At 44.1% G+C, this 27,998-nt stretch overlaps 1 protein-coding gene across 11 annotated transcripts in view; it reads left to right on the top strand.

Moving 5' to 3' along the window:
* SLC44A3 (solute carrier family 44 member 3) overlaps window positions 1-27,998 on the top strand; it is a 74,578-nt gene that overhangs the window by 24,929 nt on the left and 21,651 nt on the right. For 6 of the 11 annotated variants that reach the window (XM_054446688.2, XM_054446697.2, XM_054446652.2 and 3 more), the window contains exons 9-12: window positions 119-305; window positions 12,197-12,362; window positions 19,583-19,739; window positions 22,161-22,247. In XM_054446688.2, coding sequence (XP_054302663.1) covers window positions 119-305; window positions 12,197-12,362; window positions 19,583-19,739; window positions 22,161-22,247 — 597 coding nt within the window. The remainder of the gene's footprint in view (window positions 1-118; window positions 306-12,196; window positions 12,363-19,582; window positions 19,740-22,160; window positions 22,248-27,998) is intronic. The other 5 variants (XM_054446642.2, XM_054446659.2, XM_054446637.2 and 2 more) reach the window with 1 other exon arrangement.

Here is a 27,998-nt window from a genome sequence, read left to right as displayed (position 1 = left end):
AGTAACAATCTTAAAAGAGCTGTTTGCTGAGATGTCATAATAATAGTAGGGCTTGCTTTAAGCTCTACCCAGTTCTCCATTATTTGGAAGTAATTTACTTAAATCCCTTTCTCACCAGGCAGTGCTGCTCATCTTGATTTTTGTTCTCAGAAAGAGAATAAAATTGACAGTTGAGCTTTTCCAAATCACAAATAAAGCCATCAGCAGTGCTCCCTTCCTGCTGTTCCAGCCACTGTGGACATTTGCCATCCTCATTTTCTTCTGGGTCCTCTGGGTGGCTGTGCTGCTGAGCCTGGGAACTGCAGGTAAGGGACAGTGGGTGTGGGTTCCATCACCTTAGAGTCATACACAGAAGACCATTTTGGAACCACTGGCCTGTTTCTGTAGGCACCTAACCCCTCATTGAGCCAGAGGTGTCTGATGACAGCAGTGATGGTGCTTGGGACTCTGTCATGGGGAAAAGTGGGAAGTTCTTTTACCTCTTTTGTATTGGTTTTAAAGAAGCTGGGTTTGTGTTTCATGAGAGAATAAATTCAGTAAGGACTGAAAGCTCTAGGAAAATCTACAATATGAAGAAAGGCCAACAGCAAGAATATTACCAGATGTCTCCAGGTATAAATTTTATCCAAGGTAATTTGCCAACCCCTATCAAATCAGTAGGTGATAAAGAAGAACCCAGGAAAGACTCTATTAAAAATATGTTATGCAGCTGGGCGCTGTGGCTCATGCCTGTAATCCCAGCACTTTGGTAGGCCAAGGCAGGTAGATCATGAGGTCAGGAGTTTGAGACCAGCCTGACCAACATGGTGAAACCCTGTCTGTACTAAAAATACAAAAATTAGCTGGGCGTGGTGGCGTGCACCTGTAATCCCAACTGCTGGGGAGGCTGAGGCAGGATAATTTCTTGAACCTGGGAGGTGGAGGTTGCAGTGAGCTGAAATCGCGCCACTGCACTCCAGCCTGGGTGACAGAGCAAGACTCTGTCTCAAAAAAAAAAAAAAAAAAAAAAAGTGTTATGCCCAGCAGAGCCAGTGTACATTTAAAGCAAACTCATAGTTCACATGCCTTGGTCCTGAAAAGACAAGATTCTCTCCTCCATCCTTTTTTCATATCCACACAGTGGTTCTTCACCAGGGCTATTCCTCAGAATCAGCTTTGGTGCTTTATTAAAATACAGTAATCTGGGCCCCAGCCTCAGAGATTCTGATTCATGTGGTTTGGGGTAGGACCTAGTATATGTTTTTGTAAAGCTCCATAACAGGGCAAGCATATTCTAAAGCAGCACTATTCAGAGTGCAGTCTGAAGCCAGATAAGGAGCTTAGCTAGAATGGACGTCATTCCATTGCTTCCTTCATTGAGAAAGTCTTGCTGTGGAAAAAACAATGTCAGCTGAGAAACAATGTGCTTAGTGATGCAGTTGATCGACATTCTGGCACAAGCTTTTTATCTCGCTAACAATGTGAGATCAGACAGCTTGTCTGTGGACCACACTTTGAGTGGCACTGTCTAGATGTTTTCTAACTCCTCTGTTTGATTTTCTTAAGGCCCAAATTCAGTACACATGGATTCAAGTACAAAAGAGTAAGTGGCTTCCTGACACTGTCGCCAGACAGATAAGGACCACAGCTGATGTCAAATCAGCAAGACTGATGCAGTTCCTTAACGTTTTCTCAAGTTTATCTTGTCCCTTACTGGCTCCAGTCATATAAGTAAGAACAGCTGCCATATAATAGATTTTTAGTAAACTCAGTCCCCTTCCTTCTCCTCTGGAGCTAACTGAAGCCACAGTGCCAAGATCGTCAGCAGGCTCCCTGGAAGGCACGGCCCTTGGAGGCCTACGTTTCCACCTTCAGAGGGGCATAGGGGCAGTCTTCTACTGGGGGCTCCCTGGAAGCTCGCTGAAGGCCTGCAGTGAACTTCTGATAATTACCCAGGGAGGAACATTGGTCAAAGGGGTATAATCCATCAGAATGAGGTTTGTCTGGAAGTGAAAGAAAACTCAAAACAACAGTGGCTAAAGTAGGATGTAAGGTAATTTCTCTGTCACACAGATGAAGTCCACACGGAAAGGATCCATGCCAGCCTAGTTCCCTAGAGCTCAAGGACGCAGGCACCCACTTTCTTCTTCTGCAGCCTCTGCCCTTGCTTCCACCTCATAGTGAAAGGCCGCTCAGGCTCCCACTGCCATGTCTTATTCCGACCTTGAGAAGGGTGGCAAGGAGGAAAGCGAGCATGCCCCTCCCAGAAGTCACAGGTGGCGCTTCCACCCACACCTCATCAGCCAGGTCCCAGTTACATAGCAGCGCTTGTCTGCAAGGGACACCAGGAAATGTAGTTTCATTTTGGGCAGCCACGCACCATTTAAAAATCACAGGTTCTATAAGCAAGAAAAGAGGGGAGAATAGATATCGTGAGACAAGTGAAGTCTCAGCATTGGATGGTCTTCCTCTAGTGAGCTTGAAGTGGGCTCAGCCCTGGTCAGAAGGGAGGGCAGTGGCCCCGGTGCATGAAGGGAAACAAGCCTTTGTTGAAAATGTCCTAGATTCTAATCTCTGTACTGGATGCTTTCTTATGTTCTGTCCCCCAGGCATCACAGTCCCCGTGTGATGTGGGTATTGTTATGTTCAAGTTACAGGCAGGAAAATTGAGGTTCTGAGGAAGTCATGTGCCGGAGGTCATACAGCTGGGAGGCATGATGTGCTGTGACTCCAGAGCTTTGAAATGGAGCCTGCGCTCTTTCCACTACCTTACACCTCCCTTGCATCTGGGATCCAAAGCTAGGAAATAAAAATAGACCTCTTTAGGCCAGGCGCAGTGGCTCACACCTGTAATCCCAGCACTTTGGGAGGCCGAGGCGGGCGGATCACGAGGTCATGAGATCGAGACCATCCTGGCTAACACGGTGAAACCCCATCTCTACTAAAAATACAAAAAAATTAGCCGGGCATGGTGGCGGGCACCTATAGTCCCAGCTACTCGGGAGGCTGAGGCAGGAGAATGGCGTGAACCCGGGAGGCGGAGGGTGCAGTGAGCTGAGACCGCGCCACTGCACTCCAGCCTGGGCGACAGAACGAGACTCCGTCTCAAAAAAAAAAAAAAAAAAAAAAATAGGCCTCTTCAAGTTTGCTCAGGATGAAGCTGTATCAGGGACCACAGCAGTTGGCTGGTGGATGTGGGCTGTGCCCATAATGTGTCTGGGGCTGGAGGTTGACTGCTAGAGCCAGCTGGGGATGAGGTGTGATGGAGGTGGTGGCAGTGGCCCTGGGCAGCAGCACTGTAGGGCTTGAACCCTTGCCTCTAGAGAATCACCAGAGAAACAGTGAGGTCTTAGGAAATATGGCTCAGGACCAGTGAAGGACCCTCATCTTCCCACCTCCTTAGGCGCAGCCAGCCCAGCCTGGGGGCCCCTAGTTGGCTGTGAATCTGGATAAGGGGAACTGTGTCTATGGCTAGACCGCATGATGTTTTGGAGCAGGGATGGTTTTAATTTAATTCAGAAGTATTTGGTGGGCGCTGTGGGGATGAGGCACTGAGCACGGCATTAGGGAGAGGTAGGGAACAGGATTGAGGTCGACTCTCTGCCCTCAGTACTTACAGTCAAGCAGGATGGTCCAACAATGAAACGTGTGATCACAGCGAAGGTTGATGGATGTGATGATCAGAGAAATCTGGGGAGCTACGGGAACACCAGAACAAGGCTGTAACCCATGCTGCAAGTCAGGGAGGGCTTCTTAGAGAGCAGGCTGGAGATTGCCAGGTCAGAAAATACAGAAAGAGGCAAAGGGGGATGCAGTAGGGGTCAAGACAGCACAAGGAGAGGACCTGGCCACAGAGGTCAAGGGAAGAGCCCAGGCCAGTGAAGTCAGAAAGGAACAAGCCCCAAGGCCGACTTGGGCATGAACTGCCAGACTGTGCCCCTTAACTGCCAGCCTGTGTCCCTGCCTAGGCCTAGGTTGGGCCCAGGGCTTAGTAGCCTCCACCGCAGAAAGACCTGGAGGTTATTTTTCAGGGCTGAAGGTAGCGTGTCATTCTGCAGCCACCTCTCAGGATCACACAGTGAAGTGTGACGATACACTGTCAGTGCAAGCAGCAAACAGCGAGAACAGTAAAGGGGTAGGAAAGGAAACTGGGTGCCCTGTACCTATGGGAGGCATCTATGAGCAGGTCGATTTTAGGCTTTTCAGGAAAGACGGTGCTACCCAGAGCCACCACCCCCCATCCCTACCCCGCTGGGGTCAGGCATCATAGAAACCAAATCACCCGTCCCCTCCTTCCACCTGCCTGTGGCCCCCCCAGGTGCACAGGGTCCCCTTTGTTCTCAGAGGCCTTTTCACCAGTGCCAGAGAGCCTGGCTCTGGGGCTGGGCAGATCAGCAGCTGCATCACTTTTTGATCTTCAGAAGATGCCTCAGCTAACACTTGAGAGGGACTCTGAGCCGCTTTCACCTCTTATGAAGAGGCGCCAGGTGATCGAGTGGCGAGCCCGCTGCACAGTGCCCGATTGTCTCATTCCACGTCCCACAGGCAGCTTCAGCGGGGACAGACACACTCTTCAGTTAGCGCCCGGCTTTGTGTGTGGGCGTCCTCAGTACATAAATAGTTGTTTGTTTGTTTTTGTGTTTTGTTTTTTGTTGGGTTTTGTTTGTTTGTTTTTCTTGAGACAGGGCCTCAATCTGTTGCTCAGGCTCAAGTGTAGCATCAACCTCCCAGGCTCAAGCGATCCTCCCCAGTAGCTGGGGCTCCCCAGTAGCTGGGGCTGCACGTGCCACTATGGCTAGCTAATTTTTGTATTTTTTTGTAGAGACAGGATTTTGCCATGTTGCCCAGGCTGGTCTAGAAATCCTGAGCTCAAGCAATCCACCCGCTTTGGCCTCCCAAGGTGTTGGGATTATAGGCGTGAGCCACACAAATAATTGCTTAAGTTGTGTCAGATGGTTGAATGAATACTATTTTTTACTGCATTAAAAAAAAAAGAAAGATAGGAGCGAACTTGGGTTGATCATTTTTGCCCAGATGTGCTATTTTTCTAATGACTGTTAATCATTCTTTTAACTAGTTGACAAATTCTGACTCGTTTGGGGATTTTTTTTCAGCAAGTCATATCAAGCCCCCATCCTGCACCACCCAACAATGACATTTAGTAGTCCATTGGGATTTGTCTGTTACCAGCAATATGACAGTAATTACTAAAATCCAATAGGAAAAAGTGAAAACTGTGGTAAACTTGGTAATCTGGTGGGTTGGAAAGAGCTCAGATGACCTGGTCACCCCAGTGGTCATTAAGGTGGTATGGAAGCTCCAGAGTCTATACAATAGAAGAGGCCCTTATTGGATTTTGGCAGGGAGAGGGCTTCCCTCAAAGTCTGTGCTGCAGTTAGAAGATTTAATCACAGGGCCGCACACAGAATACACCATGTACTTGGGATACACAAAGGGGTGGGCTTGGAAAGGAGGCAGCAGGGTCAGACAGAGGGTTTTCCATAAGTTTCCCATCAAATGACCTAGAACCCAGGCTGGCTCTGCCTCTGTGCTTCCTTTTTGCCATTTTTGCAATGGAAAACTGATGTAAGGTTGCCCCACAAGGATGTTAGGAGGCTGAGATGAGACAAGAGCTTTGCTTTGCAAATAAGGGACCATATGTATTTTTTATGTTAGGAATTAATGTTGACCAAGGAACGTCTAGTACCTTCAGCTCTGTAGTTTATTCTTTGCTTTCTCTGGCACATTCAATAACACAATTTAGAAGAAAATTGTCTTTTTTTAAAGTTATCAGAGATCTAGAAGATAATTGAAGTTATTTTGCAAAAGCCTGCTAGTGGCCCAGTCTTGTTCTAGGAAAAGAGTAAAGGGAGGTTGCACAGGAGAGAGTTGAAACAGCTCCTGCATTTCAGAAGTTCCTGGTCCCTTTGGGCAGGTGCAAAGGAAAGCAGTCTCCATGCACATCTGCATACCTTTGCTCCTGCTGGAATCTTCCTCTAGAATCCCCTCACCTGCCCAACTCTCACCCCAACTCTCCCCCTAAACTGCTTCCCCAAACTAGTCATTCTTCAAGATTGGTTTGAGTATTCTTCTTCTTGGAAAATCTCCTACAAATTTCTCAGCCATACACAGATATTTCTCCTCCATTTTTTTTCTTGCACATTTTATATTCTTCATTCTTTCAACAATTATTTATCTCATGCCTGCCCTGTCAGCCCTGGAGTCACACTACATGCCCTGGGTACTTGAGATACAGCAGTGAACAAGACAGCAGTTCTGCTCTCCAGGCCTGACATTCTAGTGGGTGGGCAGACAGGCAGTGAATAAGGAAATATGCATCCCTTAGTGATAAATGCTATGAACAATAAAGCAAGATGTATTGTCATCCCACAAGAGGAAGAACACGTGAGGGCCAGGACCATGCCTTTTTCTTTCTGTGTCTCTTAGCTCAGTTCCATACCTGAATGGATTCAGTTAGGGGTGCTGACCCAGGGAATAACATCACATCAGTGTCATGGTTGTGAAATGAGATGGATACATGAAGAACTCATATATTGCAGGCTGCCTGTCAATGAGACTTTCCTCTTTTTTCCTAATCCTCATGCTGTCAGAGCAGAAGCTGAAGCCAGTGGGAGACACAGGCAGGATGAATGTCAGCAGGCTGGAGCTGGCAGGACCCTTGGGCCAGTTTGCTGGACAAGGCCAAGTGCACAGAATGTGCTAGAAAGTAGAACCCCTCCAAATTAGGCCTGCTTCCCTTGGGGAATTATCCCAACCAGCTGGACTGCCTTCCATAAGGAACTGCCATCTATAGCAATCATTATATCACCTTAGTCTTTTGAAATGCTTTAAAGCTTGCTAATAATATCCAGACTTACAGCTAACTGCACTATGAATATCAGATTATTTTGATGCTCTCAAGGAAGATCTCTAGAAAATTGTCTCCAAATCTCTTTAATAGAATATATTACTTGGGGAAGATATATCCATTCATTCATTCAATCAACAAATATTTATTGAATATTTACTGTGTGTCAGACCCTATTAAAAATGATGGAGATACAGCTTTTCTTCCAATTTGGAGGGTAGAAGGAGACAGGCCTTAAATAAAATAAGTCAGTCAATGTTATAGTACTTTAAAAGTTGATAAGTGGCATGGAGAAAAATTAAGCAGAAAGGACAAATAGAAAATGCATGAGGGAGCAGGGTGTCATTTTAAATTTGGCGATTGGGGGTGCCTCACTGAGAAGGTGATGATGCAGAAAGATTTGAAGTAGGTGAGTGCAGAGCCATAAGACCATCTAAAGCAAGGGGAAACATCCCAGGCACAGGGGCTGACAAGAGGCCAGAGTTCTAGGGTACAGCAAGGGAAGCCTATTCAGCGAGAGTAGAGTGGGTGAGGGAGAGCTTGGTTCAGAGGGGAGTCAGGGTGCACACAGTCAGATCCTGGGGCCTTTCTGGCCTTTGGAGGAACTTTGGCTTCTAACCTGAGTTGGGAAGTCTTTACAGGATTTTAAGCAGAATAAAATCTTGACCTGACTACATTTTAATAGCAGTGATTCAGTAAGAAGAGGATGGTGGCTTGGAATAGGTCATAATGGTGGAAGTGGTGTGACATATTGGATTCTGCATCTATTTTGAAGGTGGAGCAAATTGAATTTTCTGGTTACATGAAAGAGGAGTTGGAGAGGACTCTGAGGGATTTTGGCCTGAGCAACTGGAAGATAACTTTACCATAAACTGATATATGGGGCAAGAATTTGAGTATAGCATTTTAGGGGTAGATCAGAAATTAATTTTTAGTTGCTTTAATTGAGATGTCTTTTAGACCACCAGATGGAGATGTCAAGTAGGCAGTTAGCTATCTGAGTCTGAAGTTAGTGGAGGAGGTCCTGGCTAGGATTCACATTTAGGAACTTGGGAACAAATTAATAGTATTTAAAACCATGAGATTAGAATGAATGTAGATAGAGAAGGGAAGAAATCCAAGGACTGTGCTTTGAGGCACTTCAGGATGCCCGGGAGATGAGGGAGAACAAACAGAGAAGACTGAAAGGGAGTGACCAGTGGGCCGAAGGAGAAAGGGTGGAGTGTGGGGCCCTGGAATGCAGGTGAAGGGTTTCACAGAGATGTGCGTGGTCCAGTGTGGCAAGTGCTGCCGCTAAAGGAAGAACTGAGGATTGACCACTGAATGACCATGATTGGAGTAGGTGAAGAGAAAGTGGGAGGAAAAGAATTGGAAAGAGTAAGTATAGACAGTCTTGAGGAATTTCACTGTTAAAAGGAACGGAAATGAGGAGGAAGCTGGAAGAGGAAAGAGTCCACAGTAGATTTTTCTTAAAGATGGGAGATAGTTGAGAATGATTCAATAGCGAGAAAGAGTTTGATGAAGAGGGTGAAAATTATTGAAGAGTTATGTTCACACAGGTGAGAAAGAATGGGATCTGGTGAAGTGTGGCCATAGGATCATGGGCCATTTATTAATATCACGTTCTAGGAGAGGACTCAGATTATGGACCTGTGTTGATAGCAGGTTAGGTGTGAGGTGGTCGGCACTAGCAGAGGTTTTCTGATTGCATCAGTTTTCTCGGTGAAACAGGAGGTAAGATCATTGGCTGAGAGTGAGGATGGGAAGGAAGCTCTTGAAGGTTGAAGGGGGAATTTATAAAACAGTTGTGCAGAAGGGGAAATTAATGGACCAATATGGGAGCATGTAAGTTTCTGATAGTAACTCAGATGGTATCCTCTCTCTGATTTTTTTTGCATCATTTATTGTTCCTCCTAATAGCTGAGGTCCAGCATAATACCAGCATGGAGTAGATGCTCAATAAATGTGTAAGTTAATTTCAGAATTGGAATTCTATCTACCTATATCTCATTTATAGCTAACCCTGTGTGGCACTCACTGTAGCTGACCCTATTGCACTTACTATTCTAAGAGCCTTACCTGTTTATTATACTTAACTCATAGCAGCTATGTGTATTGCACTAAAAGCCACAAGACAGGACGAGATCACCAAGGGTGTGAGAAGTAGGTATTACTATTCTTCGATTTCAAGTGATGAAGCAGATTTCAAAAAAAGTCCCACTATTTGCCCGAGGTTGCTCAGGGGACAGTGCAGAGATGTGACTCTCAGCCTGTGTGACTCTCAAGCCCAAGCCAGTAATCACTGTCCCAAGTTCATCTTGCCTACTCTCATCTTCACCATCAGAGAGCTGTGGCCCACATTGCTTGTCACACATTTCAAAGCTGAGCCTGGAACCAAGCCTTCTCCCAATTCAGTGCTCTTCCCACCACCATCCCCTGAGATCTGTCATATCTTGGGATCTACCCATAGTCTACTTCCCATTAACACCCATTAGCTACCCATGATAGTAGCTGTAGTGCCCAGTCCATAGAGACAAAGCAACTGTCATGTGATGAGGGGATCTTGCCTGCATTGACACAGCCATCCAGGAGAGGGCAGTCATGTGTGCCTAAGCACGTCTGCCCCACCCACAGGCTTTGCAACCGCAGACTCTGAGCTAGATCCAACTTGTTTCCCGGCTTTCGCCCTGAAGCCAGAGCGCCCCTGAACGTTTGTCTAAAGTAATGGTTCTCAAGCAGCCCCCCCAGGTGACTTTTTGCCCCTGATATGGCATTTGGCAATGTGTGGACACATTTTTGTGTTGTCGTGTCTGTGGGAGGGGAGGGAGAGCGTCCTGGCATCTGTGTAGAGAGGCAAGGCATGTTGCTAACACCCTTCAGTGCGCAGGGCAGCCCCAGCCCCAGAGAAGATCTGGTCCACAATGTTGGTGAGAAACCCTGCCCTAAAGGAAAGTCCTAAACAGCCCCAGGAACAAATAGAAGATGGCTTTGATAAGGATGTTCAGAAACAATAGTGATCACTCAAAAATAACTTGCGGATTCTGCTTCTTTGGGGAATGCCAAATGCCATTCTTTGGGGGAATGCCAAATAATGTCTAAGCGGATCTTGACTCATCACTTCAGCTGCTCCCACCGCTGACTGTGCCAGGTTGGGAGGTGTGTGCATATGTGCCCTTGACAGCACGGGGCAGCTGAGAGGAGAGTCTGGCCCCCATTAGCGTCCAGGTCCTGTAGGACACACTTACCTTTGCCTGTCTGAAGAAATCATCCTTCCTGTTCTGTGGAAATGTTCTCCACCCGCAAACTATTCGTGATATTGTAAACCTAGTTTTGCAAAAGCATAATCTGTCACTGATACTGCTGGGCCTTGTAGGAGGAGCAGGTACTTCTTCCCTGGCTCAGAGCACTTCTCATATTCCAGAGTGGTTCTCAGAGTCCACTGACCTCATCTACCTAACAGGCACTCTGTTTGGGAGGGGCCACCTCCTCTGGAATTGGGAATGTTTCCTGAAGCATGCCCTGAATCACCCCATTTTAGAAAAGCATAGGCATTTATCCATGCCTTACCCAAAACAGAGATTGCCTCGAAGACAAAGTGAGCCCAGCATTCATAAAACATTAACCTCTCTGTAAATCAAGCTGCTCCACTGTTTCTTACAATGTGACTCTTGTTCAGCAGAACATAGAGCTTGGGAATTGAGATCAGCCTTAGTCAGTGGAATCAGTTTTTGATCTACAGCATGGATATCCTCCCCTTTCCTTCACACAGACCCTACCGTGAATATCTAAGGACTCCTGAATGACAAACCTAAAGTCAATTTATAGCTATGACAGGAAATATGAAACAATCTCTAAATGTTCTTCAAGCTATAGGTTTCACCAAAGACCAGAGCACGCATCTTCTTCCCAGTAGTAGTTGTTTTAAAATCCATAGTGGGAAAAGATCTAGAAATCATATGCAGCCACAAACCTGGGATTTGGATTTACCAGTGAATTTACCAGTGGATTTACCAGCAGAGTAAATTTGGATTTACCAGTGGATTTACCAGCACAGCTAATTCAAGGACTTCTTTAGAGAAGAGAAAAGAAAGCAGGGTATAGCTATGTGAATGGCAAAAAGTTGTTACGGCGACCTTGCTGGCCTCAGTTGAAAGTAGTACTGTGCTCCTGAAATTTAATGATAGTAATAAACCATTATCACTTATGGCGCGATATGTCTATGGGCTGGGCACTATACCAAGTACTTTCCAAGTACTCTCACTTCGTGCTCAAAATACCACCAGGAAATAGGTATTCTAGATAAGGAATCTAAAACTCCTCCAGGCATTCCAGATAAGGAATCTAAAACTCCAGGAAGCCAAATAACTTGTCCAGGGTTACCCACAAAGGGGTAAAGCTGGGATCTGAACCTGGGAAGCTTAACACTGAGGCCCAGTAGACATTTTAAATGTGCTAAGAGAGTTTGCTCTTGAAATGAAATCTGAAATAGATCCTTTTGAGATAAAAAAGACTCTTGTTTCTTTTATAAAGTTTAAATTTTTGGTGAAGTAGGATTCTGTAATGTGATACTAAAAGCTTTGTGTGGTTTCATCAATGTGCCGAGTTTGGTTTGCATCACAAAGTCGTGTGGTAGGAAAACTACGGATTTTTAGAGTCGCACGTGTTCAGGTTTATATTCTCCTTCTACTAATTTTGAGCTCTGAGACTTTACAAAAGTTACTTCCTCTTCTTCTTCTTCTGTTTTTGTTTTTTTTTTTTTTTTGGAGACTGGAATCTTGCTTTGTCACCCAGGCTGGAGTGCAGTGGCGTGATCTCGGCTCACTGCAACCCCTGCCTCCCAGGTTCAAGCGATTCTCCTGTCTCAGCCTTCCGAATAGCTGAACTACAGGTGCCTGCCACCACGCTTGGCTAATTTTTGTATTTTTAGTAGAGGTGGACTTTCACCATGTTGATCAGGCTGGTCTTGAACTCCTGACCTCAGGCGATCCGCCCGCCTCGGCCTCCCAAAGTGCTGGGATTACAGGCATCAGCCACCACACCCAGCCTACTTGCCTCTTCTAAACCTCAGTTTTCACATCCACAAAGTGGGATGAGTATTATAGCATATGTCAGGTGTCTTGGAAATTGCCTACCAATAGTCACTGTAATTATCACCTTTGGTGTTATTTAGAAGTTAAATGTGTGGTTTTGATTTTGATTTTTGTATATTTTAAATTATGGTGGGTACTTGACTTTGGCATTTGTTTTATGTAATGCCAAAGGCCAAGCATAAAGAAACATGGCTTGTTGAACCGTGGTTCATGCTTAGGAAAACATTGGTGTAAAGCATGTTTGTGTTTGAAACTTTAGGAGCTGCCCAGGTTATGGAAGGTGGCCAAGTGGAATATAAGCCCCTTTCGGGCATTCGGTACATGTGGTCGTACCATTTAATTGGCCTCATCTGGACTAGTGAATTCATCCTTGCGTGCCAGCAAATGACTATAGCTGGGGCAGTGGTTACTTGTTATTTCAACAGGTAGGTCCAGTGTTTTTTTTCTATTGGTTTGTCTATGTGGTTTATCTATGTGCTTCATGTTAATATCTCAAAAGATATTTGGGAATGTTGACCTAGCCCCTTAAAAGGAGTTGGCAAGAATAAAAGACTAAGCTAAAATTTGGGCTGTATGCTCTTTTGGTGGTGAGAAGAAATATTACACCCTAAATCTGTCACATTTCCAACCTTTCTACTTTAAGCTAGAAAATTTAGAAAGAAGCCAAACAGAGAAGAGATCATATTGCTTAGACTTGAAAGATAAAAAGGGGCTGCTCTGCCTATGGAGTAGCCTTTCTTTTTTTTTTTTTAGATGGAGTCTTGCTCTGTCATCCAGGCTGGAGTGCAGTGGCGCGATCTTGGCTCACTGCAAGCTCCACCTCCCAGGTTCAAGCGATTCTCCTGCCTCAGCCTCCCAAGTAGCTGGTACTAAAGGCATGCGCCATCATACTCGGCTAATTTTTGTATTTTTAGTAGAGACAGGGTTTCACCATGTTGGCCAGGATGGTCTCGATCTCTTGACCTCATGATCCACCTGCCTCGGCCTCCCAAAGTGCTGGGATTACAGGTGTGAGCCACCGCACCCGGCTACCTTTCTTTTAAAAAAAAGGAAGGTCGAACTCCCCTATGAATATCCATCCTAATTGACTTCAGACAAAAAAATTACTGATCTATTTTGAATATACTTCAGTAAATTCTGTGAGCCTCGCTTTGTCCTCTGCAAAATCAGATAACGTTTGCTTGGGGAAAAAAATTAATCCTAAAGGAATTGTATGTAATTACAAAATATAATTTATATTATAGTTAAGAACCAGTGAATTAGTTACACGCTTCTCTGCTTATATCCCTATCACATCATGAAAGCAATTGAGGACACACACAAACACACACACCCCTGAACGCTTTACCTCTTCTGTGTGTGTGACTCACCCCGGGGCAGTGACAGCCCACAGGACAGAGGAACCCAGCCAGGGCAATGGCAGGACTGGGCTCAGAAAGAGAAGTTTACTCTTCATAGGGCTGATCTTCCTCCAGCCTCTCAGACCAAATGAGAGAGAAACATGAGCTTCATGGGGAGAGACAGTCTGCCAGGGATGATTCCTGCCATTCAGCAGTTTCCTCCTGATGATAAGGAGCACTGTGGGGTGTTTGTTTGTTTGTTTGTTTGTTTATTGAGACGGAGTCTTGCTCTGTTGCCCAGGCTGGAGTGCAATGGCACGATCTTGGCTCACTGCAACCTCTGCCTCCTGGGTTCAAGTGATTCTCCTGCCTCAGCCTCCCGAGTAGCTGGGACTACAGGCGCCCACCACCATGCCTGGCTAATTTTTGTATTTTTAGCAGAGATGGGGTTTCACCATGTTGGCCAGGATGGTCTCGATCTCTTGACCTTGTGATCCACCCGCCTAGTCCTCCCAAAGTGCTGGGGATTACAGGCGTGAGCCACCACACCCGGCCAGCACTGTGGGTTTTTAATGTAGTGATGCAGTTCCGGAGCCTCCATCATTAGAGACTCCAGAGGACTCAGGGTGGGGCTGTTGCCCTTGGCATTGAGAACCTCCAAGCAGCCGAGGGTGGGTTGTGTGTATTGCTTCCTCCCAGGTAGGGGAGCAAAGAGAGTATTCTAACCAAATTTGCCAGCAGGTAATATTTGCCTGACAGTAATTTTGTGTTATCTTAGAATAACAAAACCAAAGCATTTTCAATGAGGACTTCTAATTTGGACTTCCAGTGAAGCATATGCATTTATCTCCTAATCTCTTCCCTTTCTCCAGCCACTCAAAAAATCATGAAAGATTGAAACAGGCACAAACACACCAGGACAGTGAGAAACAGAGAGACAATGACAGCAGATAAGAAACACCAACCAAATGGTGAGAGCCAAAGAGAGGGAGGTGGAGCGGTGCCCTAAGCCCGCTGGAGGAAGCGGAAGCAGCCTGTCCGTGTGTGTTGGCTGCATGAGGAGGACAAATAAGATGCAGCCTGAAGTGAGCCACAGAATCCCAGAGAGGCTCAGGAATTCAAGTATAAAAAGTATTTCCGAAGATTAGCTGAAAGCCTTCCTCAGGAGTAGTTAGACCCCCAAATTCCACACCAGCTGAAGACAGGACAATTTGTTCTCCAGAGAGAGAAAGCAGAAAGGGCCTGGACTTGGGGTATCAGGTACAGCTGAGGCTGGGGGCAAGTCTCTGTACTGAAAGCAGGGGGAGTAAGTGAAAGCCTAAACACTGAAGTGAGGCCCCCCACACACACCAGCACCCCACATTCCACAGTTCAGCTCCCAGAATGTTGGCAGCTCATTTGATATTCCCTAGGAAGAGGTTAGAGGTTGCTTTTGTGGGGAAACTGCCTAACCCAAAGTAAAGACCTACAGATAGTGCCATATGGGGCCCCCCAGTGAAATGGATTCCCTGACTTCTAGCAAAACAGTGAAGCTCATCAGACAACAAGTAACATACCTCACACAGAGCTTTCAGGTCATTCTGGAGAGCCTCACTCTTCAATTTGAACTGTTTACCAGTGATTATTAAACATGATGAACACCTCTAAGTGAAAGAAGAGATCAAAATGAACAAATAAAATGAGCTTAGGGAAAACAAAGACAATGCAGGCTGCAAAAGGAAACGACAAAACAAACTATATTATCAGAGAGAACAAAGATATATTGCTAGGATCCCCTCCCACCAACAAAAGAAGGGCATAGTGAGAAAACAAGACTCTTGAGTAATTAAAAGTATGATTACAAAAGTGAACATTTTCTATTGAAGGATTAAAATATAAAGTGGAAGCACTCTTTCAGCAGGTAGAATAAAAAGACAAAGAGACACAAAATAAGAGAGAAAGGATTAAAAGAGGATAAATTTGGGAGACCCACTATCTGACTAATATGAGTTCCAGAAATACAGAACAAAGAAAAGAAGAAAGAGAGGAAATTAACAAAGAAAATTTCCCAGGGCTGGAGGACACAAGTAAAGAGAAGATCCCAGAAGCTTCCCGAGGGAAAAAAGATCACAGGCAAAGGATCAAGGACCCAGAATAGGATCTGACTTTCACCAGCAGCTCTGAACCAGAAAAACAGTGAAGGAAGGCTGTAGAAGTCTGGTGAAAGATTATTTCCAACCTAGAATTGTATAGCCAGTCTACACCTAGCATAGAGTTGTATACCTATTCTTACTACCAGTCAAGGGTAAAGAAGAATAAAGTCATGCACAGGCAGTCCCAAGATTTCCCCGCCCTCACCCTTTCTAGGAGGGATGTTCCCCACTGAAACTCATGTGTAAGCCAGAGAGGAAAACATGAGTTTCAGAAAACAGGCTTGAGCAGAGCAGAGCAAGGAATTCCCAGGAGGGTAGCTGCGCAGCTGGCGTGGAAAGCGTCCAGTTCAAGGTAGACAATGGGCTCCAGGAGAGATGTCACCATGAAAAGAAAATGGAACTGAGGAAATACCAGGTGTGTTCAAACACATTAAGAAAAGCATTACACATTGGTGAAGCATTCGGTGAGGCCCATGGAAATCCAAGCTAATAAAAAAATATGAAACAATTAACTTCAGAAAAAAAAAGTTGTACAGGAAGGGAATCTAGTTGGAATATGCTACTTAGATCAGTGTGACTGTTATTTACAGCACATATTATTTATGTATGAATAACAAACACTAAGCATTAACTAAAAGTTTTGATGTAATTACATTGGAAGAATGGGAACATGAGTGTGAGGGGATTGGGGGAGTTAGGCTATGTAAGAAAATAAAACTAGAATCTTTCATAGTAGAAAAGTCAGTAGACAATATCTGAAGCCGAAAAACCAAGAAATAGCAGTAAGAACATGTAATTTTGAGGTGTGGAAGTGAGTTCTCTAATAACAACTAAAATATTATCTCTAGGGAGAGAGAATTATGAATGGGGGAAGAAAACTGCTGTTTTTCCTATTAAGCCTAGCAGTGCTTTTTGGCTTTGTAAGATACTTTACATATTACTTTGATTTAAAAAATTAATTTACAATATAACACACAATGATTTATTTGTAGCACAACTATTCCATTTATTAAAGAACTCTGCTTCCTTTTTGATTTTCTGCCTAATTTTGAAACCTCAAGGTTTTTCCTTATCTTCAAAGTTCACAATTCTTCGTATCCTTTTCTGGCCTGCACTCAGGGTGAGGATTAAATGTAGCCAGGGTGCATTCATCTTTGTCGTTCATTTAAGCACTACGGGGGCTGAAGAGTTCATACAAAGACCATCAGGTACCAGGATATGGGCAATCTGTAGAATTTACTTTTTACAACCATTTGCTTGAAGAGGGATCAACTGAGAGCCATAAAGGTGGTGTTAGGGATGTGATAGGAAGGAGCTAGAACCCTTCAGGGTGGTGAAGGGACACTTGAGGTGTGACTTCATCATCATTTTCAAATATACAAAAGATGGTTTCCAGCTGCTCTATATCTGCGGAGGGAGAAGAGGAAATGGATTCGTAGCAGACCCTAAGGAATTTAGGTAGAGACAGATGAATTTCCTAACCTAGCAAGAGTTACCCAGGCCAGCTAAAGAATCCTGTTCTTTCTAATAAAGATGATTTTCATTTTCTATAGAATAGGAAAGAAACATACAACCTTCTCAGCCCTCCAAACCCCATCTTGCAGTGATTTTGTTGTAAGAAATATGGGAAGGGACATGGTCTTTACAGGGACCACACAGTCCTTTGCTGGTACCAGCTTTGCAGTGGAGGCCGTTTGTCCCATGCAGCCCACACCTAGTCCAGGAGCCTCAGCACAAAATTAATTCTCCATAATGTCAGAAGAGTTTTTAGTGAGCACGAGGCTGGATCTAACTAGAGCTAAAGCTTGTCTCTAGGACCATGATGTGGCTTGCCTGGCTGTATGCACTCTGTTGTCTAATGGGACTAGAAATTACAAAACAGTACTTTGTACCATGACTCAAAGGTGTTAGAGGACTTGGATGGATGGGACCATTAAACCCTTTGCCCCACAGCTTGGATTGATGTGGTATTTTGGGGACCTGGCTTCATTGTTCTGGGAGCCAGGCACCATTAGCACTCAAAGCAGCCACACATTCAAAGGAAGGGGGAAGCTGGGCTTCATGGGGCATATGCTAGAGTCGCCTTACCCTCTAACACTGCCCGTGTCTTCCTTATTGCCACTACCCACAGAATTGGGGTGGATGTGGCCCAGTGGGAAGATCTAGAGAGAGATGAGGAAGGCTGACTGGGGGCCCAGTCCTCCCCAGCCTCCTAATACACTCATTGCTGGGTTGCCCCATATGCTCAACACTGCAGTGTTGTCCCCCAGGTCAATTCTTAAAATATGAATAAGTCCAGAGGTAAGTATTATGTTTAGCATCACCGGGTGCGTCAGATCCTCTTCCTGAAGGCAGGTTTGGCTGGTTGTGAGGGAGACAGAGCTGGAGGCACTAGCCCCACACACAGCAGGGGAGAGGTGGTAGGATGACGTTACCTTTGAACATGGAAATGAGCCTGAGAGGAGGTGGGGGCCTCAGAGACACGCCACTTCATTCGCCTTTTTTTTTCTGTAGGGCTGTTTCTAGTTTTGAGGGCAGGTATTGAGTGACTCCTGGCTCTGTGAGCTGGCTTGGGTTGAAAGGGCCCTCTTTTAAAGTTCCCTCTCTCATCACGTGATAACCCAGCTTCTGGAACCTCTGCATCTTCTTCCAGCCAAGCCAGGCAGAGCCTCGAGCCATAACCAGGATGTGTTATGGACTAGGGAAGCTGAGGCAGTGCAGGTACTCCTCTGCCTGAAGTGGTTAACCCCATCACAGTGAAACCTCAGAAAGCTGATGCCTAACCCCAAACTTTAATACCTGGAGGGCTAACCCCAAGGCCCCCATTCACAGAGGCCTATGAATCATGTGTTTCCCTGCCAGATGGAAAGCAGGTGTTGTCCTCTTCTCCCTGCCTCCTCTCTTGAGCACCATAATAAGTTCTAAGGCACATAAATCTCCTCAATGGAAAAGTAAACATTCTTCCTTAAAAAAAATGAAAAATGAGGGAAGGGAAAAAAAAGTGTGTCAGATTTTCCTAGCCTACACTACTCTTCTAGTTTATCAGATCGAAATGAATTCCTATTAGCAGTAGCTTCCGTGGTTTTTCCTACTTTAAATAATACTGTGTTGAAACACACATCTTTTTTTTTGTGGGACAACTGGGTTGCAGTTTTTCAGCTCTCAATATTACTTTCATGTTCTCTTTTTCTTCCTGGCTGATTTGAGTAACAGCAAAATGCAGCCATTGCCAACTCTTGAAACATTTCTGGCTGCCTTCCTTTTCCTGTCTCAAAACCTAGGCTGCTGTCAAAACCTTAATTCATAGTGACTTATTAGCAACCAGAGCAAGTTGTAGAATAATCCATTATAAAGAAACCAAGCTTCACTTGGAATCTGTGAAGTTGCTTCTCAGAAAGGCCTTATTTTCTAGAATTGGCTTCAGCGGGAATTCAGAGGGTCACCCGTAGGGTAGCATCAGCCCCCACTCCTTTGTTTTATCTTTCAGGTTTAGGGGAGAGTGATGGCTGTGCCCATTCTGTTCTTTCTCACTTTTTTTTCCCTGCCTGTGAAACTGACTTGTACACATTCTTGGGAGCTGCGTCATGACAAGTCCCGTAAATGATCCACACTGAAGTGACCTTTAAAGAGCAGAGTAGAAACCAGCAGGATTTGGGGAGCCTAGAGCTGTGAAGGAGCCAAGCACCCAGGGCTCTCTGTCCCTTCCCTGTAAGCGGGAGCTCACTGTTACCTCTCTGGCCACTGATCCTGGTCACGTGATTTGGTGATGATTTTTAATCACCAGGTGAATGCTGGCAATATTTATGTATACTCCTGTGTAATTTAAACCTTGGAGATTGTGCTACAATTAAAATTCTGAAAGTGAAAATGTGATGAATAGGCACCCTAAAGGGTTGGTGGATGGGCTCGGCATTATAAAGAGGGAAACTTTTTTAACTCATCAATTTTTTAAAATTCTTTCTGTTTTATTTGTAGCATTGAGTGGCACCAAAACGAATTAAATTAATACAAGAAACAATTTAACCGAAGCTACCAAGGAGTATAAAAAGTTCGCCAAATGCTTATTATGTCACAACTTTCTAAGTTGTTAGTACCACAGATGATTGGAACCAGAGAGTTTTTGCTGCTTTATAAAAAGTGTTTTTTAAATGCTGTCCTTTTCCCTATTTCCAGAAGTAAAAATGACCCTCCTGATCGTCCCATCCTTTCGTCTCTCTCCATTCTCTTCTTCTACCATCAAGGAACCGTTGTGAAAGGGTCATTTTTAATCTCTGTGGTGAGGATTCCAAGAATCATTGTCATGTACATGCAAAACGCACTGAAAGAACAGGTAAGGCTACCTCCTGATACACAGCACGTTCCGTGTTTGGGTTGCCAGAAACTTAATTACTGGAAAACTACAGCAGGTCCCAGGACAGAAATGTGACCTGTGACAGCGGCCGTGTAGAAAGCTCCTGCACTCCTCAGCTCCCATCCCCCGCCTCTCCCAGCAAACCTTTTATTTTCCCAGAGTCTCTGTTTTGTTTATGGTTTTGTTTATTGGGTTTTCTCCAACTCAGTGGAGATGGCGTGGGGAGGGAGTAGTTCTGAGTTAGCTGATTTTCCTTCTTATGTAAATGGCGAACAGACGGGATGAACTCTTAAAGGTGAAATTTAAACAAGTTTTTTTGTGAACATTTATCATGCCTTTTTAAGTAAAAAAAAATACACCATAAGATAGGAATAATATTTGTTCATTTCTGTTTTAATGCTAAAATATTGCCTGCCTTTTGTGTTTCCTAGAGACAGGCATGGGAAATTCCTGGTGTGTGTGAGGAAGAAGGAGGGAGAAAAGGAGAGGGTTTGAATGAGAGTGTGTATGTGTGTGTATATGCGTGTGCACACATGCGCTTGAGAGTGAGAAATGGGCAAGCTGACCTACATCTCAGCTCAAAGGACAGAAAACTGTAGGGCTTTTGTGCCTGGGGGATTTCTCCTCCCTAGTTTTTATTTCCATGCGCATTTAGTTATGAATGCCAGTGGAAACCAGAACACCAGGAAAACAGCTGTTCTCATGGTATTTCTGGCCTGCCAAACAAGGGAAGATTGGACTTTTCCCAACTCTTCTGTTCTCACACAATGTTAATCTCTCCCCCATCACCACCTCAGAGTTGGTGACTCGGTCAGTTTCACAAACTTACCTGATTCCAACCTTTTGAGTATAGCTATGTGTCCTTAGTAAATTCAGGAAATTTTACCAATAGGTTTACATTGTATTTTAGAATTGTTTTCATTTACTTTTTAAAAAGATATCTGAATTGTTGATATTTTAAAATCTATAACCAAGATTTAAAGTTAGTTTATCAATTAGAAGCAATTGATTGGATAACACATAAAATTATCTGGCTTCCTTATCTGGAAATGCATGCTAAGCAGTTGCCCCTGATTGTAGAATATTTTCTTGTATTTCTATTAATATTTTGCTTGGCCACATTTTGGTGACTTGAAGAGGCATTTCCATATCCAGGACAAAACTAGCTACTTTTGGCTCCTGCATTTTGAAATCAATCCTTCAATCTTAGGAAACTTGCAGGATTTCTTGAAGAACAGGACAGCGTTTTATTTTAAATCTATTTGTGATATGTGTGTGTGCGCACTGGTAATAGATAATCATAAATTAATGAGCGGCGGGGAGCTTGCTCTCCCTCCTAAAGCTAGGCATCTTAAACTCTCTGGGGAAACGGCCTTTCATAAATCTAAAAGAGAAGTCAGTGGAAGGCCCAAAGTCTCTCTGACTGAGGTCTAAAAGGTTATTTATCACTTCCCAGATCCCACAAGGACCAAGGGCCAAAATTGCTTTTAGTGATGTCACTATTGGGAAAATGTGTCCTTTCTTAGGTTAAAAAAAAATTTCTTCCTCAGCAGCCTTACTGCCCCGCACTGTGTCTACAATTTAAATGTTTCACACAGCCACTGTGTGATTTTCCCTCGTTAAATAGGCTCATTCACCAACACAGCCAGGCTGAAAAGTGTCCAGATCAAGTTTCATCCAATTGATTCACATTGGGATGAGAAAATGTCCATATAAGGCTGAGTTATTCCTGGGGTCCTCATCCTAGGCTATTTCAGGATTGTTTTCAGGGATGTGTTCACTCTGGAGAGTGGGTAGGATGCCTCCAAGCACCCTTCCCCCAAGAGGTTCATTAAAGTATTCATTCTTGAGCTATGCACAAGTTCAAGTTATATTTCAAAGGAGCAATTTATCCCTCAAACTTTAGTCCCGAAAAAAATCTCACTACAGGATTTATTTCCTCCAGAGTTAAACTTGATTCTTTATTTATGTGGGCACATAACTAGTATCTACAGTGCATTATTTGTTTTTTTTGTTTCTGGGATGTGAATTTTTCATGAATATAAACTTTGGTTTGAAAAAGCAAAGTGTGCCATTTCAGACACTTAAGGGCAGATGAAGGGGGAAGAGAGGTTTTTTTTTTTACTGGAACCAGAAGGCCTGCGTTTGTTCTGCTGTTTAGTATGGACTAACCTCCCTAACAGCACCCCTAACACGTAAGTCCGCAAGACAGAAACGTTGCTCCTCAGTAATACTAGAACCATAATTAGTAGTAGTCGTATGCACACAATAGAACTTCTCCCACGCCACCAGTGTTTCCCCAGGTGCATAAGTAAAAGCTGTGTTTCCTCAGAAACTGCCTGCTTGTCTTCTTTCCTGTGTTGTTTTTGACTCCGTTCCTTTGTTCTCAACCTGATCCAGCAGCATGGTGCATTGTCCAGGTACCTGTTCCGATGCTGCTACTGCTGTTTCTGGTGTCTTGACAAATACCTGCTCCATCTCAACCAGGTACGTCTCTACCTATTGCCTCAGGAACACACAGAAGGGTCCAAAGGTGGGCTTCATCTCTTAAGTCAAGGTTTGGCAAATTCTTCTCTAAGGGGCCAAACTGTGTAAACATTTTAGGCTTTCAGACCAGTCTCTCTGTCACAACCACTCAATTCTGCCATCACGGCAGGAAAGCAGCCATAGGTAAAATGTCAATGGGATGGATGTGGCTATGTTCTAATAAACCTTAACTTATCAACACTGAAATTTGAATTTCATATGATTTTTACATGTCAAGAAATATTCCTTTTTTGATTTTGATTTTTTCTCAACCGTTGTAAAATTGTAAAAATTGTTCTTAGCTCCTGCCAGAGGAAAGCGGGCGGTGTGATGGAGCTAGCTCCTGGGCTGTAGTTTGCATACCCTACCCTAGAACCATATGCCATTAAAGCCATGCTTCAAATTCTAAAAGAAAGTTTGTCTCTTTTCAGAAATAAAGAGGGGAGGGAGTATTTAGAAACCCTAAGCATAATGAATGTATATCAACTAAGAGCTAATTTTCAGTGTCTTCTCTAAGAACTATAATTTTCCTGAACTAGGAAAAGAATTGCCTCCCTAATTTTCATAGATTTCACCAGTCTTTCCTTTTCAAGCTATAAATATGCCTTTAAAATTATAAAAATTATATCTTGCAATTGTTTGGATTTCAGATTTTTTTCCTTTCCTGAATGTTTCAAATTGATGGAAATTTAAATATGTTGTATTCCTCTATAGAGCATTTAGGAGATTTTAATAGTCCTTAGTCAAATTTACACAAAGCAGTATTTTTGTAAGTTAGCAAACTGTTTTATAATTTAAATGTTCACAGAAATCTCACTTAGAGCAGTACTTCCTATAATTGCCCCCTCCCAAAGAAATGTACCTTTAGAAGTAAAGGGACTAATTAGACCATCTATGTTTAATGTCTTTTAAGTGGTATTTAGAATACTTTTCGTTATTCAGGGAAAAATGTAGCCTTTTATAGTTAGGTCTGTTTTTAGGCTCTTAAACTTGGAGAACATTTTAGAGTATATTTAGTTTTCATTTGGATTGCTATAAGCCAGCATGTATGAAACACAATCAAATACCATGGACCTTTCAGAATGGGGGGACATATAACAAGTCAGTCCAAACCCTTTGAATACATTTGTCATGGTGTAAGATGTTATAGCTGTTGTGTATATATCCAGACAGCAACTTCATAAATATTTTGAGATGCATTGCAAAAATGTATTAACTATAATAAAATATATATGCCTGAAAAATAAAGGCTAAGAAACATATAGATAGACTAGAAAGACAAAAGCAATGAATGGGACCATTGATATACAAATATGTTGGCCATATGGCCCTACAAGGCCCCAGGGTTGACCTGTCATCCCCTCTCACTGTAGTACGGGAATTCAGGTACTTTCTGCATGCCTCTTTCACTCATGGTTTTCATACTGGCCCCTGGAAGCCTAGAGGCTCCTGTGGACACCGTGGGGACCACCACATTAGGAGGGCAGAGAAATGGGTGAGGTGGAGGAAGGGTGGGCCCTGGCCCCATACCATGCCTATACTGCCCGGCCTTGCAGCCAGAGCAGCTCCACTTTATGTGGTTTAGGGGTGGGAGTGTGGGAGTGTACTGAAGGTTTCATTTGAGGACAGGTCTCTGCTGCTAAAACACATTTGAAAACCTCTGGTCCCATTTTCACATTTGTTTTCTCTGCCCTGTTATCCTGAGATACGTATTTTCCTGCCTTCTGAGCTTTCACCACCTTAATTAATCCAGGACAATTTCCCTTGGTAATTCAAAATGTTTCCAAACTCGTAAGTGACATTAATGTTAACCACACCTTAATGACCATTGTAAAGGTGACGACTCCTTATAAAAGCTGTGTCAATGGAAGTAATGATCCCTGATTCACAAAAAAACTAAGCCAGCCTTGATCCAGCTCCTGTAGTGAGTCAGTGGTGCAAACAGGGATAGGTCTTTCAGATTCTAATCATGGTGCCTGTGCACTAGGCTGTGACTAAACCAGCTTCATAGTGTCTTTTCCTTGGGGTGACTCCTGTAGAACTGGGTGGTGCCAGCTGATATGGGTGATGCTCAGAGGCCTAAGGTTCAGGAGATTGGGAAGAGGAGGAAGAATGAAAAAACAAGAATTGATGTGAATATTAATGGGGAGGGAAGGGTCACCTCTGGTCTACATCGACCACTGGAAAGCAGAGTGAAATAAAAATGTTTAAGAATAAAGATGATTGTAAATGGTGATCAGAGCAACTGTCAGCCTCATTTGGCAGTAGACAAAGGAAAGTGAGCATAAAGTGAGAAAAGGAATTTAGATTCACCTTTTCAGAAATTTCCTTGCATTGGAATGACTTACTAGGGGGCATTGTGGCATCTCTGTCTCTGGAAATCAGTTTTAAAAAGGCTGAACCCTATTTTATGTTCCTCACTTTGTGGAATAGGAGCTGGGAAATCCTGAAAGAGAATGAGATCCATTTGTTACCATCAAAACTCAGATGCTCATCTTTATTTAACATCGAGGAGCTGGTTGGGTTTTCCCACTGCTTCTTAAAAGCCTAATCCATCTTCACTAGATCCTAGTAGGGAGGCAGGTGGCAGTTGCGGCATTTTGTAAACACCCAGCCTAAGGCTGCACAAGCATTCACTCCCAAGGTGGGGAATGAAACTCTCAATCTCATAATTTCTCATTTACTTTTCTCCCTACATCATAAATACTGAGTGTGTGCATACTGAAAAAATTACATGTTCACCTCACACATGCGTTCATCCAGCAACCATGTGTTTATGCTGTATGCAGACTATTTCTACCTGGGCATAATAGGGACCAGGACCATGGTGATACAGAGGTGATACAGAGTCATTACTGTATAGTGCAAAAGCCAGGTCTCCAAGAAATTGACAAGCTAGTTGTTGGGAGGCAGGGACCAGTAAGTGGCATATGCATGAGATATTTATATGACAGTACAGAAAAGCACATGTTTAAGTGTTGGGATAGGGCTGTGGAAGTTCAGAAAAGGGGAATCTTGGTCACTGGGAGAGGTCATTTGACTCTGTAATTAGGGGAAATTTCCTAGGAGAGGTGGACCTGAGTATGGAGCACCCACTGGAGATCACCAGCTACTAACGACAGCAATAACAGCTGTGGGTATTGGCAATAAACTGTTTTGCCAGTTGTATGCTGAGCACTTTTCCTGCATTATATCAGTTGTTAGGTTTTTTGTTTTTGTTTTTGTTTTGTTTTTTTGAGACAGAGTTTTGCTCCTGTTGCCCAGGCTGGAGTGCAGTGCTACAATCTCTGCTCACTGCAACCTCTGCCTCCCAGGTTCAAGTGATTCTCCTGCCTTATCCTCCGGAGTAACTGGGACTACAGGCACATGCCACCACGTGCTGAGTTTTTGTATTTTTAGTAGAAACGGGGTTTCACCATGTTGGCCAGGCTGGTCTCAAACTCCTGACCTCAGGTGATTTACCCACCTTGGCCTCCCAGACTGCAGGGATTACAGGCATGAGCCACCATTCGTGGCCAGTTGTTAGTTTTTGAGATAGTGTCTCCGATTTACAGATAGGGAGATTGAGGCTTAGAGAAGGCACATAGTGGCAGAACTAGGATTTGAATCAAGATCTGTTTTGCCTCCAGGACCCAAGCCCTTAACCACTGTGCATTTTTAAAATAGCCAGAGGAGGACTCATGACCACCACCTGGGGATGTTCTTTTCCATTCCTTACAAAGCCAGAGTCTGGACAAATAGAGCTGGCAGAGCACATTTTGTTACACAGCAGACTTTTGTGGAGGAGGACAGGAAAGGTGAAGGAGCAATGAAGATGATGAACTCACCGTAAGTGTAATCAAGGAGTTATCCATCCAGAAAAGGCTGGTCAGGGTGGCCTGGCCCCTCCTCCTTTCCTCAGGCAAGTTAGTGGTCAAAGCGTCTGGGAGTGTTGGCTGGCTATTCTCAGAGACTTTCAGGCAAAGGGACCATACAGCTTCCCCTCTCCCTCCAAGCGCTTTCCAGGGGCCTGGCTAAGAACCCCACTGTGAGACTACAGGCTAAGCACTCAGCAAGAATGGCGTACTTACTGTTTCTTACAGGGTCTGCACACAGTTCCTCATGGAAATGTCTCCCTAAGTGCACATCTCTTGTCCACTGTGGACACAGGCCTCTGTCCCAGCCACGATGTTGGCATTAGGTCAATGTTCCTCTAAGTATGAAACCCACTGGTGAGCCCCAGGACTCTTCCTGATGGTTCCAAACTGATCTGAACAGTCTAGAAAATCCTTTTTTCAATTTTTATAGGCAAATAGCAGGATTCCATAGATTTTTCATTTTTGCATACAGCAAGGAGCTGTTTGCCAATCAATAAAGTAGAGCCTGTGTTATTAAAGCTTACTAAAATGTGTTCTTTATGAATCCAAATTGGTGTCTTAACGTAGTTTCTTAAGGAGTCAAATTCATTGTTCTTTTCAGACATCTAACTGCCGAGGCAATGCCCGGTGACCCTGCAAAATTTGTGAATGTACACACACAGACAGTTGGGATTTGCAAACTGGAAAAAGAACACTTTGCTACCACCAGTGTTGCCTTGAGTTGACTGTGTTGTTTGGTTGCAGTCATTCTTGTCTTGATGTTTTACTTCTGTTGATTATTCCATTTATTTATTTTTTATTTTTTATTTTTTTTGAGACAGAGTTTCGCTCTTGTTGCCCAGGCTGGAGTGCAATGGCGTGATCTCGGCTCACTGCAACCTTCGCCTCCCAGGTTTAAGCGATTCTCCTGCCTCAGCCTCCCGAGTAGCTGGGATTACAGGCATGTCCCAGCACGCCTGGCTGATTTTGTATTTTTAGTAGAGATGGGGTTTCTCCATGTTGGCTGGTCTCGAACTCCTGACCTCAGGTGATCCACCTGCCTCAGCCTCCCAAAGTGCTGGGATTACAGGTGTGAGCCACCGCGCCCGGCCTTTTGTTTATTCATTCTTCTTTTTTTTTTAAATCACTTTAAGCATTGCATTCCTCTTCAATGCTTTGTTCTTCCAGCAGAAGTGGGAATGGGTATAGGCAGTGAGCTGTGGGCTAGTGTCAGAAGTCTGAGAACCACCGTATCTATACCAGTCTCCTGGGAGAAGCTTCCAGGTAAAAATGACTTCAGTCAGGTATAGGAGCAGTTTGCCTCTGCCTCTTCATTATTTGAGTAACTTGGGTGAGTCCCTTAATCTTGCTGAGCTTCTGCAATATGAAAGGGTTAGGTTCAGTGACCCCCAAGATTCTTGTGTGGCTTTTTGACCCTTGTCATGGCATCCAGCCCAGAGCTGGGGGCATGCACAGTGCCGCCACACAGCATCAAAGCCATGAGATGCTTTGTGTGGGAAATGAGGGGAGAGTGGAAAAAAATATGAGCTGTTTGTTTTCCTGTGGTGTTCCAAAATGACAGGCTCATTTCTCTTCATGATATACCTTGTATCCATGGTGAGGACTTATCCTAGAACCACAAAAATCAGTGATGTTTCATGTTGCCTCAATTCTGAGGCACTGGAATCTTGTAGAGTTGTCTGAGAATGTGAATGAACAAAGAGGAGCCATCTATCTGTATCTACTTAGAGTGATCCTGCCAGTAGTTCTGCTATAATATATAGTGATAAATAAAATAACTGGTGATGAGATGCTGGTCAAATGCCAGGCAGCTCAGTCATTCTCAACAGTAGGAGTGTACTGTAATGTCCAATGC

This window comes from Pongo pygmaeus, chromosome 1 (genome assembly GCF_028885625.2).
Source record: "Pongo pygmaeus isolate AG05252 chromosome 1, NHGRI_mPonPyg2-v2.0_pri, whole genome shotgun sequence".
In the NCBI taxonomy this organism is placed as follows: Eukaryota; Metazoa; Chordata; class Mammalia; order Primates; family Hominidae; genus Pongo; species Pongo pygmaeus.
The sequence above is the reverse complement of the archived record's forward strand: the minus strand, read 5'-3'. Positions and strand labels throughout refer to the sequence as shown.